This window comes from Rhodamnia argentea, chromosome 7, assembly GCF_020921035.1.
Source record: "Rhodamnia argentea isolate NSW1041297 chromosome 7, ASM2092103v1, whole genome shotgun sequence".
Classification (NCBI taxonomy): domain Eukaryota; kingdom Viridiplantae; phylum Streptophyta; class Magnoliopsida; order Myrtales; family Myrtaceae; genus Rhodamnia; species Rhodamnia argentea.
This window is the reverse complement of record NC_063156.1, coordinates 24,442,795-24,456,206: the sequence shown is the minus strand read 5'-3', so window position 1 is coordinate 24,456,206 and position 13,412 is coordinate 24,442,795. Positions and strand designations below refer to the sequence as shown.

General features: G+C 39.3%; 2 protein-coding genes across 2 annotated transcripts; both read right to left on the bottom strand.

The window, feature by feature from the left end:
- Positions 1–2,926: 2,926 nt before the first annotated feature.
- LOC115734743 (mogroside IE synthase-like) lies at positions 2,927–4,667 on the bottom strand. Its single transcript, XM_030665636.2, has 2 exons — positions 4,014–4,667; positions 2,927–3,655 (listed from the first exon to the last, which is right to left on the bottom strand). The coding sequence occupies exons 1-2, from the start codon at positions 4,665–4,667 to the stop codon at positions 2,927–2,929; spliced, it is 1,383 nt and encodes a 460-aa protein (XP_030521496.2).
- A 2,666-nt stretch (positions 4,668–7,333) lies between these two features.
- On the bottom strand, positions 7,334–9,844 carry LOC115734910 (mogroside IE synthase-like). Its single transcript, XM_030665909.2, has 2 exons — positions 9,041–9,844; positions 7,334–8,657 (listed from the first exon to the last, which is right to left on the bottom strand). Exons 1-2 carry the CDS (start codon positions 9,689–9,691, stop codon positions 7,899–7,901), a joined length of 1,410 nt encoding a protein of 469 aa, XP_030521769.2. The 5' UTR covers positions 9,692–9,844; the 3' UTR covers positions 7,334–7,898.
- Between the last annotated feature and the right edge of the window lie 3,568 nt (positions 9,845–13,412).

The following is a 13,412-nucleotide window of genomic DNA, read 5'->3' as shown; positions in this document are numbered from 1 at the left end:
CACCTCTAGCTAGCGATTGGCCAGAGGAAAAAGAGGAAGGACAAAAAGAAAAGAAAGAAAAAGAAAAGAATAAAAATGAAAAAGACAATAACAAATATCAAAAAATATTAAAATATTATGTCATCGAACAACTGGCGTCGAACGGTCAAGTCGGATGGATTGAATTAGCACAATTGCAAAAGGTTTTGGATTGAATTGGCATAATTGCTATAGATTTAGGATTTTTTTGGTAATTATCCCCGGTTAGAATTCTGCAAAGACTTGAAGTTGTTGGTACATCCTAGGATAATGGGTCTATTATCAATGGGAAAAACTTCGTTAATCCTATTCAAGCCAATTTAGGTGGGAATGATAGTGGAAATTTGGTAAATAAAAATATTCAACGGAATATACCATTGCCCCTTGTATGCCTAATGTTGTAATCGATAACTAGGGGTGTCAAATGGGTGGATTGGGTTGGGTTATAAATGGTCCGACTCAAATTGACTTATTAACTTGTTTATGACTAATTTATGCACAATACAAATTTCTTATTCCATAATTAGCCCAATCCATACCCGACCCAACTCATTTGCGATAACACTTAAATATTTAATATGATCTATGAAAATTTATTTCTTATGATTGTTTAATAAAGTTATATTGCTTAAACATTTTCATGAAATACAAGTCAGCATTTTTATAATTATAATTTTTTAATAATTCAATAATTCTATATTTCATAATTTTTTTATTTTTTTATTTTCCTTTTTATTTTTCTTTATTTCTTTCCCTTTTTTTTCCTTCTACGTTAGGTGAGGGTCCCTAGCCGACCCATTTAAGATCCATTAAATTTTATAATTTTTTTATAGTTATAATGCTCTGGGATCGCCCTTGTGAGTTAACGAAATAAATGCGTAAACTCCTAAAAAAAGACAATCTCATAATTTAATTAGAGTCAGTATAATGACAGACGAAACAGAAAATAGGCTGCAAGAATTACTTATAAAACGAAGACGACATCATCGACAAGTACCGGAAGAACTTGTTTTTGGTCAAAATTGACAGACGAATCATGCTCTTGGTCAAAACATTACAACAAAACAGTACGAAATGAAATTCCAATCATGAAGCCAGACCCAGCAAGAAACTTGAGGATTCACATTGAACAGTCAACTCTGTAACTACATCCGATATATTCCTGTCCTCTTCAAAACCTGAAGAGAGGAAAAATGTTCTTCAAGTACACCAGAGTTGGCTTCTTGACAACACCTAACAGACTAGACTAGAGAAGATGGCCCAGCAAACGACAACCGATAGCCAAAGGTAAAAGAGATTTCACTCAAGTATCAAATGTAGGTGCAAAGCACAGCAAGCTTGCAAATAAGATGCTACAGTGGATGGAGTTCATTCACTCCTTCAAATGCGAAAGTGATGTCTGCCATTGGCTTCATAGACTTTCTTTTGATCTTTCACCGAGCAAAGCAGGATGCAGACCAGCAATTTCCACATTTTCCTGTTCAAGGCATTGCCAACGAAAACCAGCCGCTTCCCCCTCAACAATTCGACTTTGCATTCAACCTGATCATTCACAATCTTCTTACAACAACCTAGAATCCCAGAGTGTCCAACGACACAGAACAATGTGCGTAGCAGAACATTAAAAAAGAAAACGAAAAGCTTGACGATCTTAGTTACCTATTTTCATGGCCAAGCAAATTTAAATTTTGAAAATTCCTAGATGGAGGAGATAAAAGATCAAGATACACCCAATCTCAACCGAAAGGAGTTCAGAAAACAATAATAAAAAAAAAAAAAAAAAAAACTTTTCTTCTTGGTTTCAAATTTGACCTTACAAAGAAAGAAAAGGCAACAACAGCAGCAAAGACCAAGAAACAGAGTGAACTGGACACTCCCTAGATCAGTTTCGAATCCACTGGACAGCCTCTATCAGAGCTCCACCGTCCATCACTAGCAATCAATTTGCACCACTCCACTCAAATCAACCGAAGCAACTCCGACCCATGCATTGGAACCAAATCAGCTAAAAACCCATATCTGAAATTCACCCATCATTTTTCGTAAGCAATAAGGACACATAGAACCGAGCTCTCAAATGCACCTCCTTGAGCGAGTCCATGGTTGGGGTCTCAGCGATATGGATGTAGTTGTACTGGTCGGGCTTGGCCTCGTCCCAGCCGTCCAAGACCACCGTGCAGATCGTCTTCCCCTTGGGCAGTTTCGGGTGATCTGTTAGCTTCCATGAGAGTTGTAGGTCAGTGGGAGTCGAGTTGAGTCGAAGAGGGAGAGAGAAGATCCTGAAGCTGTGTCACGTCTCGCGAGTGAAGAGTCTAACTGAAGATTGAAGAAGAAAAGATTGGATTAAACGAATTAAATGAATTTTAAATGGGTTCAGAACAAACCCATTTAAGACCCATCTATTTTGGCCTTTTATTTTTTAAAACCCATTATGGCTAGTCTGGAAACAAAAAGTGATCCATTAGTGACCCATTTAAACAAAAATGGGTTCATAAATGTGTTTTAGACCCATTTTGATAGGTCTATCAATAATCAAGGTAGAGCACCATCTCTACCTAGGAGGCAAGATGGTCGATAACCCAGTTAAACCGCCATGCCTACCAGGATTCTCAGCAAGTTTAGCAGTTAGTTGATCAAGTGGTGCAACGAATAGGATATGATGGATCAAACATTATGCCTGTATTAATACAGACAAAATTCGACGGATATCACACATATCATTTACTACTTAAGCAGTATTACAAGTACAGAATCGAGATCGTGATCGGTTCAGAAAACGACATGACAAAGTATAAAATGCACATTCCTAACAAATGAGACCCACACGATGCATAGTTGAGTATATATTTTCCCTATGTATGCACCATCTATTATTAGATTTATTATTTCACTAGCATAAGTAGATCGATCACTGCTGTAATTTAGCAACAAACTCCTCAATGTTTCTATCGGAACTCCCACCCTCACCAACTGCGTCTTTGGTTATTTTCCTCCACTGTCCTGCGTTTTCCCTCATTTTCTTCCATGTTTCCCCTGCCATTACCTTCATAATGCAATGCTCTATCTCTTCACTCGTCACAACACCTCTCTCCTCGTCAACTTGTGGCCTCAGCCCCATCTTCCAGACATCCATTATGTACTTGGCGTTCGTGGCCTGGTCGGTCCACTGCGGGATCGCCAGCATCGGCGCCCCCAAACTGAGCGCTTCCAGAGTTGAGTTCCAACCGCAATGCGTCACGAAAAGCCCTAGCGCCTCGTGGGCAAGGACTTCGAGCTGAGGGCACCATGTCACAATGAGACCCTTTTGGGATGCCTCAGGACCGTTTGCAAAGCCTTGTGGGAGTTTCTCCGCTTCTGATGATCTGACTACCCAGAGAAAATAGCAGTTGCTTCTCTTTAGCCCGATTGCTAGCTCGTGCATTTGGTCAATTTTTAGCTCGGCCATGCTCCCAAAGGAGACATATACAACCGACCCTTTTGGCTTTGTGCTGAGCCATTTCATGGTGGTGTCATGTTCTGGTTGGAAGATGCTGAAGCCATATTCTTTGTCTTGTTCAAGCCTGTTGTCTAAATAGGTGGATGGTACTGTTGGTCCTATGGCCCTGAATGGCAAGATCTTCATGAACCAGTCCGCAACCTAAGAAGAAGAAGTTCTTGTTAAATGCTTTGATAGATCAAGTTGGACGACTCATTTTTGATTGATAGACTAGTATCTTTCATTTCATTATGATGTTTCGAGTAACCTAACTTTAGTATAAGAACCTGCCAAATCATATCCTTGTGGTGTCAACATCGACGATCCCATCGTCAAACAATTCAATGAATATTTGATGTACGCATGAGCATAGTATGTGCCAAAAAGGTTTTATATATTGTCAGTGACATTGTACATCCAATTAGAACCCAAAAAAGAGGAGGAAGAAGAAGAAGTGATCAAGACAAGAGTATTAGGGTACCCACAAATGATTCAGTTCCAGAGGTTCTAGTGTACTTACTTCTTGATCAAGTTCATACACTGTATTGCAAAGCACCCAGTCCACTTTGTCAATGTTAGAGAACTGGTTCACAAGCATCGCAGAGACAGCTGGATATGACACCACATCATGCACAAAAGACGGCATATCTTGAGGCTCAAGAGGTGGCATTCCTGGAAGCAAAACCTGCTTCTTAACAGGAACTTCAAGCCATCCCTTTTGGCAGTGGTAAAACACACTGTTCACAGCACAAGATTGGGTGAAGAAAGCAGCCCCAACAAGCCCGAATTTGTGGGCCACATCAAGAGCCCAAGGCAAGAACGAGTCGTAGACTATGCAAGTCGGCAGTGGACCACTGGAGATTAGCCTCTCGACCAGATTGCTCAGGGTCTCAGGTCCGACCTTCCAAAAGCGCTCGATGTAAGCTTCAGGGCTACCCGCGGCCCCAATGCCACCATCATCAAAGCCGTCGGAGATCGCCTCGAGCGTGATTGAGGTGCCAGAGGACAACGATCCATGCAGGGTCTTGGACATGGATTTAACAGTGACAAGAGTGACTGTGACTCCTTTGTGCAGTAGACGCTTGGAGAATTGGAGCATGGGGTTGAGGTGGCCTTGGACTGGGTATGATAGAACTAAGCAATGTGGTTTCAGGGGTTCACTTGAGTCCTCCATTTTCTTGTGTTTCTCTTGCATTTCGAAAGAAGCGTCTCTTCCTGGTCTTATATGTAATGTCACAACGTGCTTCGTTGACCCTTATTAGCGTATGGGAATAAAGTGGTTGGCGTGCTTCTGGTTGTGCCAATGGTTTGATATGTCCCAATGTCAATGACTGGCTACCAAAACAATTCCATCTTTTAAATGTATCAGGCACCGATTGAAAGAGTCATTGCATTAATAGTAACATCAGTAGAGATTGATCAACCGTTAGGATGTCGCAGTATGACTTCAGTAGAGATTTCCTTCTGGTTGTGCCAATGGTTTGATATGTCCCAATGTCAATACTTCCAAAACAATTCCATCTTTTAAATGTATCAGGCACCGATTGATCAACCGTTAGGATGCTGACTTTTTCCGGAAGAAGTTGCTGAAGGCGTGCAAGAGAGAAGGTCGATTTGCATTAACTATGTCGCAGTATGACATCAGTAGAGATTCTCCTTGACAAAAAGGAATAGAGGGATAGGTATGCTTAGTTTGGCATGTGCTGGTGAAGGTGATAGTTGACCTTAATTTAGATTAACTTAACACAATTTGACAGCTTGTTATGCTTATAAATTAAAAAGGGTATCTGCTCAAAGATCAACCTCGGGAGGGAACATGGTCAGGAGCTCGAATTCAAAATCTCAGATTCAGAGACCTGGATCAAGTCAAATGAATAAAATTGATCATTAATGTACGTCGTTGGTAGAGAAAAGACCTTATGATCCACGAGTATCTACTACCGAGAACAGGCTGTGATGATGTTACAGACAAATTTTTTCGACAAGTTGACCATTAGAGGCTATTAAACAGCCTTTAGTTGATCAGATCAGTCGGAGAATGCCAATCAATACCAAGTACTCATTCAAAAGCCTTTGTTTGATCAGATCAGCTGAAGAAGTTAAAAAATGAATCGGGGACATCAAATGAAATGCACGGGTCTTCAAGATCATCACGTCCTGTGCGACAAACATGACGCAAGACTACCGAGCATCTATACACCATAGAACTAAGGACGATCATTTCCAACTAATCGCACGTCCTTAACGATGCCTTATTTATTTGAAGTACTTTAGCTAAACAAGTATAACCAATCAATAGTTACAAATCTGCACTAGGTCATCCTAGTAAGTATAAATCGAGGGATTTAAAGCAAAAAATCTGTCAAAAGCCTATACACATAGAGCAGAGTAAAACATTGAACTGTTATTAATGTCAATATTCGAATGTTAATGAGGCTTAGCAGGATCATAAGCTGTTGAACAGAGAGAAATATATCAGTACACTTTGGCAATCTATATTTATATCAGCACACCATCGGATGAAACTTGCTGAGCTACTAGAGCACATTTATCTAACCCACTGTGTCCAGCCCTCTTAATATGAGAACTAACGGAAGCAACACAAACAGAAGTAGCGGTCGGAGAGTGCAAACAACCATTCCTAGCTTGCCAAAAATAAATAAATGAAAGCATTACAAGAGAGCATGCACTATAGACTAGGGAGAGCTTTGCCTTTGAAGTTAGCCACAACCCAATGCCAATCCTTCTTGATACCTGGTGAAGCTGGAATATCATAGATTGGACTTGAAAATAGACAGGACAACTAAAACACAAGCAATTCTTATTCTTCCAAGTTGAATTTCAGGGAAAGCTAGTAGGAGAAACAGGCAAGTTCTGCTTAATGGATCTATAATTTTTCCATCCTATCGTGCATCACAAACCATGTAATAAAGAAATACTTTGGAATACACGGATTAAACAGCTAGTAGGAGAAACAGGCAAGTTCTGCTTAATGGATCTATAATTTTGCCATCCTACCGTGCATCACAAACCGTGTAATAAAGAAATACTTTGGAATACATGGATTAAACAGCTAGAAGGAGAAACAGGCAAGTTCTGCTTAATGGATCTATAATTTTGCCATCCTATCGTGCATCACAAACCGTGTAATAAAAAAATACTTTGGAATACATGGATTAAACCAACCAAGTTTACAACAATGCACTCTTAAACCTTTAACTCACAAAGCATTTCCATTCACTCGCTGTGCGAAACATCCAGAAGTGGTCAACTTCTGGAAGACCCTATTGATGACAGAAGAGTTAGGCTGCAAAAAAAAGGCAAAAGCCAACTGGAATATGCACTAAAAACTTTGATATAGCAGGAGGATAAAACCAGCATAAAACTCATACAACTCATAAAACATCAGTTACATTCGACTGAGAATGCAGAGCAGAGACATAGATTCTGCTAGTGAAATGGTCGAGCAAAGAGCCCACGGGACATGCTTGATATAAGGCCTGACATCATTTGTAAGCCTCAAAATCTTCCTCCAAATGAATGAGGAATTAGCTAAGATCGGATGAGTCCAAAAAGACCACCTTCATCCTCTATGCAACCAACAAAGCAACCCAACTGGATCCTGCCTGCGAAAATACAACCGTATACATCTCATAACACAAGCCTTATTCCACCACTCAATCCATTTGAGTCCAAGTCCACCCTCCTTTTTAGCCAAGCCAATAACATCCCAACTTACTTTGGCCCCTTTAACAGAAGAGCCATTACCCAAAAACCAAGATTTTCTGGCCAATCAAGTTAATGAACTTTTTGGTGAGTAGGCGTACATTGCACCAGCAGTTGACAATGCTCTGTATAATGGAACTAATCAACTGGAATCTTGCAGAATAAGAGAGCTTTCAAGGGCTCCATATGATGCATATTAACAGTGACTCTATCAATTAAAAACAAAACGTGAAATCAAATGCAGTATCTCTATTAGGACAGAATAAATGATTTCGTTCTTAGTTGTTCAATACGTCCACTCGGCTCTGTTTTTCATGGAAAATCATTGATAAGATACTTGTAATTAGTCTGAAGCCATTTTGCATAGTGCATCTCTCTCCCCATTTTGTTCTTCATTTTGCAAAAGGATGAAGTCCAATTAATTTTGCAACATTTTTGCATAATCAACTTCTTTCCTGGTCCAGTCGAGCTCTTCCACAACAAATTAGCATAGACAAAGATCGATAGGTTCACACACATTGTGTAGAACTTGTAGGTACTACACGTACAAAATAGGCACTTCCCTAATACGCGAGACCCGCCCAAACAGGATGCATAGCCGGAATATGCAGCACAACTTATTATATCAGTCCACAAGCCTAAGTAGATCGATCACTGCAATAATCGTTTTGCTGTGCATCTAGCACTTCTCTTCCTCCTTTTTTAAAGTCTTACCACCCAATTTAGCAACAAACTCATCAATGTTCCTGTCAGAACTCCCACCCTCACCAGCTGCTTCTCCAGCGATTCTCTTCCATTTCCCTGCATTTTCTCTCATCTCCTTCCCTCTCTCCCCCTCCATTACCTCCCTAATCCAATGCACTATCTCTTCACTCCTCACCACACCTCTCTCCTTATCAGCTAATGGCCTCAACCCCATCCTCCACACATCCATTATGTACTTAGCATTGGTGATCTGGTCGGTCCACTGTGGGATCACCAGCATCACCACACCCAAACTAAGTGCTTCCATCGTCGAGTTCCAACCGCAATGTGTCATGAAAAGCCCTACTCCCTCGTGTGAAAGGACTTCGAGCTGACGACACCATGTTACGATTAGACCCTTTTGGGATGTTTCAGTACCCTTTGCAAAGCCTTGTGGGAGTTTCTCTGCTTCTGATGGTCTGACCACCCAGAGGAAGTAGCAGTTGCTTCTCTTTAGTCCCATCGCAATCTCTTGCATTTGGTCAATCCTTAGCTCTGCCACGCTTCCGAAGGAGACATACACAACTGACCCTTTTGGCTTTGTGCTCAGCCATTTCATGGTAGTGTCATGGTCCGGTTTTAAGATGCTGAGGCCATATTCGTTGACTTGCTCAATCCTGTTGTCTAGGTAGGTGGACGGTACTGTTGGTCCAATGGTCCTGAAGGGCAAGAGCTTCATGAACCAGTCTGCGGTCTCAAGAAGAAGAAAAAGAAGAAGCAAGTCAATTTTATGAAATGAATGAAGAATGCTAGAAAGATCAAATTGGATGATATGTGGATCATAAAGGTCACAGCTGAAACAGAGAACGGCAACAGGTCCTTGTTCTAACTAGTTGATTGATGAGAAGTTAATGGAGCATCACAATTTGCGTTAACAAATTAGTCTCTTTGGTTTCATTTCGATGCTCCGGGTAACCTAATCTTAATATAATCAACCTTTTAACTAATGTCGCTGTCAAGCCTGACAATTTCAGGTTGTATCCAACTCAAATTTTCTACCCATTTTTTTAAAATAAGAACAAACGTATTAGAGTATTTACAACAGCTTTACTTCTAAAAAGCTTTAAGCGTACTTACTTCCTGTTCCAGCTCATAAACCCCACTGCAAAGCACCCAGTCCGCTCTATCAAGATTGGAGAACTGGTTCACAAGCACACGAAAGAATGTTGGGTATGACTCCAAATCACACACATAGGATGGCATGTCTTGAGGCTCAAGAGGAGGCATTCCAGGAAGCAAAACTTGCTTCCTGACAGGAACCTCAAGCAGTCCCTTTTGGCAGTGGTAAAACACACTGTTCACAGCACAAGACATGGTGAAGAAAGCAGCCCCAACAAGCCCAAACTTCTGGGCCACGTCAAGAGCCCAAGGCAACAACGCGTCGTAGATGATGCAAATTGGCGGCGGACCGCCAGAGATTAGCCTCTCGACCAGCTCGCTCAGGCTTTCAGGGCCAACCTTATAGAAACGCTCGAAGTAGGCTTCGGGGCTACCTGCAGCCCCAATGCCACCATCATCGAAGCCATCGGAGATCGCCTCGAGCGCGATGGAGGTGCATGAGGAGGATCCATGCAGGGTCTTGGATATGGATTTGGTGGTAACAAGAGTGACTTTGACTCCCTTGTGGAGTAGACGCTTGGAGAATTGGAGCATGGGGTTGATGTGGCCTTGGGATGGGTACGATAGAACTAAGCAATGTGGGTTCCGGGGTTTGCTTGAATCCTCCATTTTCTTGTGTTTCTCTTGCAAATTCAAGTGAAGTGTCTCTTTATGGTCTTATATGTGCTGTCGTAACGGGTGCTTCTTGTCCTGGCAATGGTTTCTTGTGCTTCATCAGTGAGGGGCTACGAAAAATTCCAATATTGTTAACTTGTTGGGAAGATTGTTAAAGGACAAGGAGCTTATCAGGCAAAATGTGGCCGACTGATCACGTGAATCACAGTTTTGATGTACCGCCATTTGAGAACATTATGATACGTCAATGTCAATGCAAATGATACGGCGGGAAAAAGACATCTCGTATACTATTTCTTGGAAGAGACTCGAGAAAAGAAAAACGATGATGACATTACCAGGTGGGCTGCCTGGTAGCTACTTCCTAGATTGAAGGACAGATGAATGCTGATGATATAGAAAGGGGTTTGATATCGCGGCATGACTCAACCCACACGAATCTTTTTTCACCATCACAGACCTGAAGATCCTTACACATGAAATCTCCTCGAGGGCGCCGTGGACCTCGCGGGTGCTAGGCAAAGCCAGACGCCCCTCGCTAGCCCTCAATAAAAGTGTTTAGGTTGAATATTACTGTTTTGTAGCTCTTCTCTCCTAATTAAGATTTAAACCTAAATTTAGGAGTTATTCTATCCCGATCTAGATATAGATCTGATTTTTTTTTTTTTTGGGTCAGCAAATCTGGGGTTTACAAGGCGTTACTTGTGCTTTTTCATCATATTAGTGTTGTTATCTATGTACGGTGATGGTGTTGGGGACGTTGAATATGGGCGGGCACTGCCTTTTGGAAAAATAAGATTTTGGTATGTGTTTATCACCAATGATAATATAAGTTTTGGTGATTGACCACTGATTATGCTATGATTTTATGACAAATCCGTTCTTGTGGAAGGAGAGAGATGTTGCAGGCTATACCAAGTTGATCTATTTTTCGGATTTACATTTGATTATAACACTTTGTGATTGGTTTAGTCTTGATATCATGTACCTTTCTTTTATGTGAAATAAAAGTTTCTTTTTAACAAATATATATATAAAATTTCCAATCAAGTTTGGCCTAGGATTTCAGTAGGATTTCTAACCTATATATATGTACTCTAGAACTAAAAAAAAAAAAATTTTCGAATCTTCTAAATTATCCTGGCTCAACAACCGCCATGCAAGACTATTGAGCGTCCATATAAGATAGAGCTAAGCGCTATAGCTTCAAACTAATTGCACGTCATTAACAATTAGATCTACCTTCGCCTAACGAGTATAGTTATTCAGTAATTTACAGATTCACATGATCAAATCTTAGTAAGTACAAAAATAGATATTTACCATGAAAAATTATGCATCACAAGCATATATATGAGTATAAAAGTAAAACATTAGATCCTTGTTGATGTGAATATTTGAATGTTTAGAGGTTTAGCTGGATCATAAGTTGTGGAATAGAAAAGCACTATCGATTGTGCGGTACGCTTTCGCAGCCTATATCTATATCAGTATACTTTCGGATGAAACTTGCTGAGCTATTAGAGCACATCTAGCCAACCTGCTCTGAACAGGTCTCTTTCTATGAGAACCAACGGAAGCAACTCTAATGGATAAGTGGGCCAAACAGAACAAAGAGAAAAGTGGGCTAAGGGTGCATTTGGTAACATTTATACTCTCGGAAATAATTCCTGTTCAGAAATAGTTTTTTCTATTTCTATTCCCTAGACGAATTTTTGAGTAGAAGAATACGTTTGGTAATTGCACAAAAATTCTATTCTCGAAATAGAAAAAGAACAAAAATGCATTTGGTATGACCCCAAAATTTTTTATTCCCAATTTTTCCATTTTATTATAAAAATGTTAGTGCAGACTTAAAAATTCATATTTTGATAAAATTGGAATTTTGTAAGAACTTAACTAATAAAAATATTCATGTTAGTGGGATTATCAAAAATACTAGAACCAGCTCTACCCGACCTGAAATTTCAAGGTTTCTCAATCCAGGTCGAGTCGGACCAAGTAATGAGTAAATTATTTCGTGTAGCTTGATGGTTGGGGTCGAGTCGGGCCGGTTAGGGCCTTTTTTTTTCCCCCCACTTATCTTCTTCTTCTCTTCTCACCTGCATTCCCAAGAATTTTAAAACAACACTATAATTAATCAAAAGATAATATTTCACGATTCAATCCAAAAATTGATAATATATAACTCCACTCTCCTCGTCGGCTCCCACCACACCCATCTTTGATAAACAGAAAAAGGACTTAATAAAACTCAAGGGTTAACATAATTCATATATTTAGATACAAAGCATTCGAATACGAGTTTAAGTATTCTTCCATTGTGGTCAATTCTTTTATGTTGCATACGAATTTTTTTGATGCGTCTTTTGTAAAATTTATTTGATGGTGTTGAAAGAAAATTCTTAACGTAGAAATTAAAAAGACATCAAATTGATTTTTTTTTATTTTATCTTGACATTATTTTGACATTAAGTATACTAAGGAAGCTAAAAGTAAAAAGAAAAAAGAAAAGGAAAACTGAAACTAAACCGGCCGACCCGTCAACTTAGGTATATGTAGATCAAGTCGGGCTACTCTGAGTTTATTTCTCTCTTTGTTTCTGGGAATAAAAAAGTAATTTTTTTTTACTTCTTGTTTCTGTTCCAAATCTATTCCCTAACCATTGATTTGTTCCGAGGAATAGAAAAATGTACTAATGTACACAAACAGATTTCTCTTCTATTTCTGTTCCAGAAAACAAAAGAATAGAAAAACAGAGAATATAATCATTAACAAACAGGCCCAAAAGTCCTAATATTTTATCACGAAAGTGCAATTATGTCCTACAACTTTCAATGTGTAATCAAGTCCTAAAGCTTGTCAAATTGATGCAATCAAATCTATTTTTTAATGCTGTCAATTTATGCTAATGTGGCCTTTTTAAATTAATTTATCTCCCCTAAGTGTCATTTTTTTATTATTTTCTCGTTCATGTCTGATTTAAATTATATGAAATAGTATAAAAAAAGGTCATATTTTATTTTATTTTTAACCAACACTTGTTTAAACCTAAATTTTGATTTTCATTTATTTTATACAAAAATGCGAATTAGTTTTAGTTTTCTCCAAAAGTAATTAATTAGTCTTCATGCATAGCATATTTAATTTTCTTTTTCATGCGTTGCATTTGTATTGTTTTGCACCGACGGTAAGGAATTGAGCTTAAATTGACAAGTGATCGGACTAGGCATGACACGGAAAATTCAGCCAAGCATTTTTTTTGGGGGGGGTGATTTATTAAAGGGTTTGGACCTATTTTCAGCTCATTTATGCTTCTCTAAATGTTAAGGGCTTTTAATTAATTATTCATTTAATTAATTAAAGCCCAATTTGAACTCGAAAATGTGTGAATGAGCCACAAGGAGAATTGTTTCGGCCACAATTCATTCACTAAGTAAGAGCCAAATCTTTTGAGGTGTTGTAATGGATTTGGACTCTTCAAGGGTTAATAAAGTTCTGAATTTCTTAAATAAAATAAGAAAACCCAAGCGAACTAGGATTAGGAAAATTTGAACCTTACTCTAGCTAGCTTTCTATATAAATACACCATTATAGACTAGGATTCAAGAAGAGGGCCATTCATCAGAATATACTGCCACTCTCAGAGTACTGCGAGACAAGAGGAGAAAGCGATTCACAGCACAATTGATTTCCTCCATGGCAATCCCATTGA

What these genes read in the sequence shown, in the direction of transcription:
- LOC115734910 (XM_030665909.2), bottom strand. Translation starts at nt 9,691, where the DNA reads ATGGAGGATTCAAGCAAACCCCGGAACCCACATTGCTTAGTTCTATCG. An exon ending in TTTATGAGCTGGAACAGGAA is followed by an intron (nt 8,658 to 9,040) that starts GTAAGTACGCTT and finishes CTTCTTCTTGAG; the next exon opens with ACCGCAGACTGGTTCATGAA.
- LOC115734743 (XM_030665636.2), bottom strand. Translation starts at nt 4,667, where the DNA reads ATGGAGGACTCAAGTGAACCCCTGAAACCACATTGCTTAGTTCTATCA. An exon ending in TGTATGAACTTGATCAAGAA is followed by an intron (nt 3,656 to 4,013) that starts GTAAGTACACTA and finishes TCTTCTTCTTAG; the next exon opens with GTTGCGGACTGGTTCATGAA.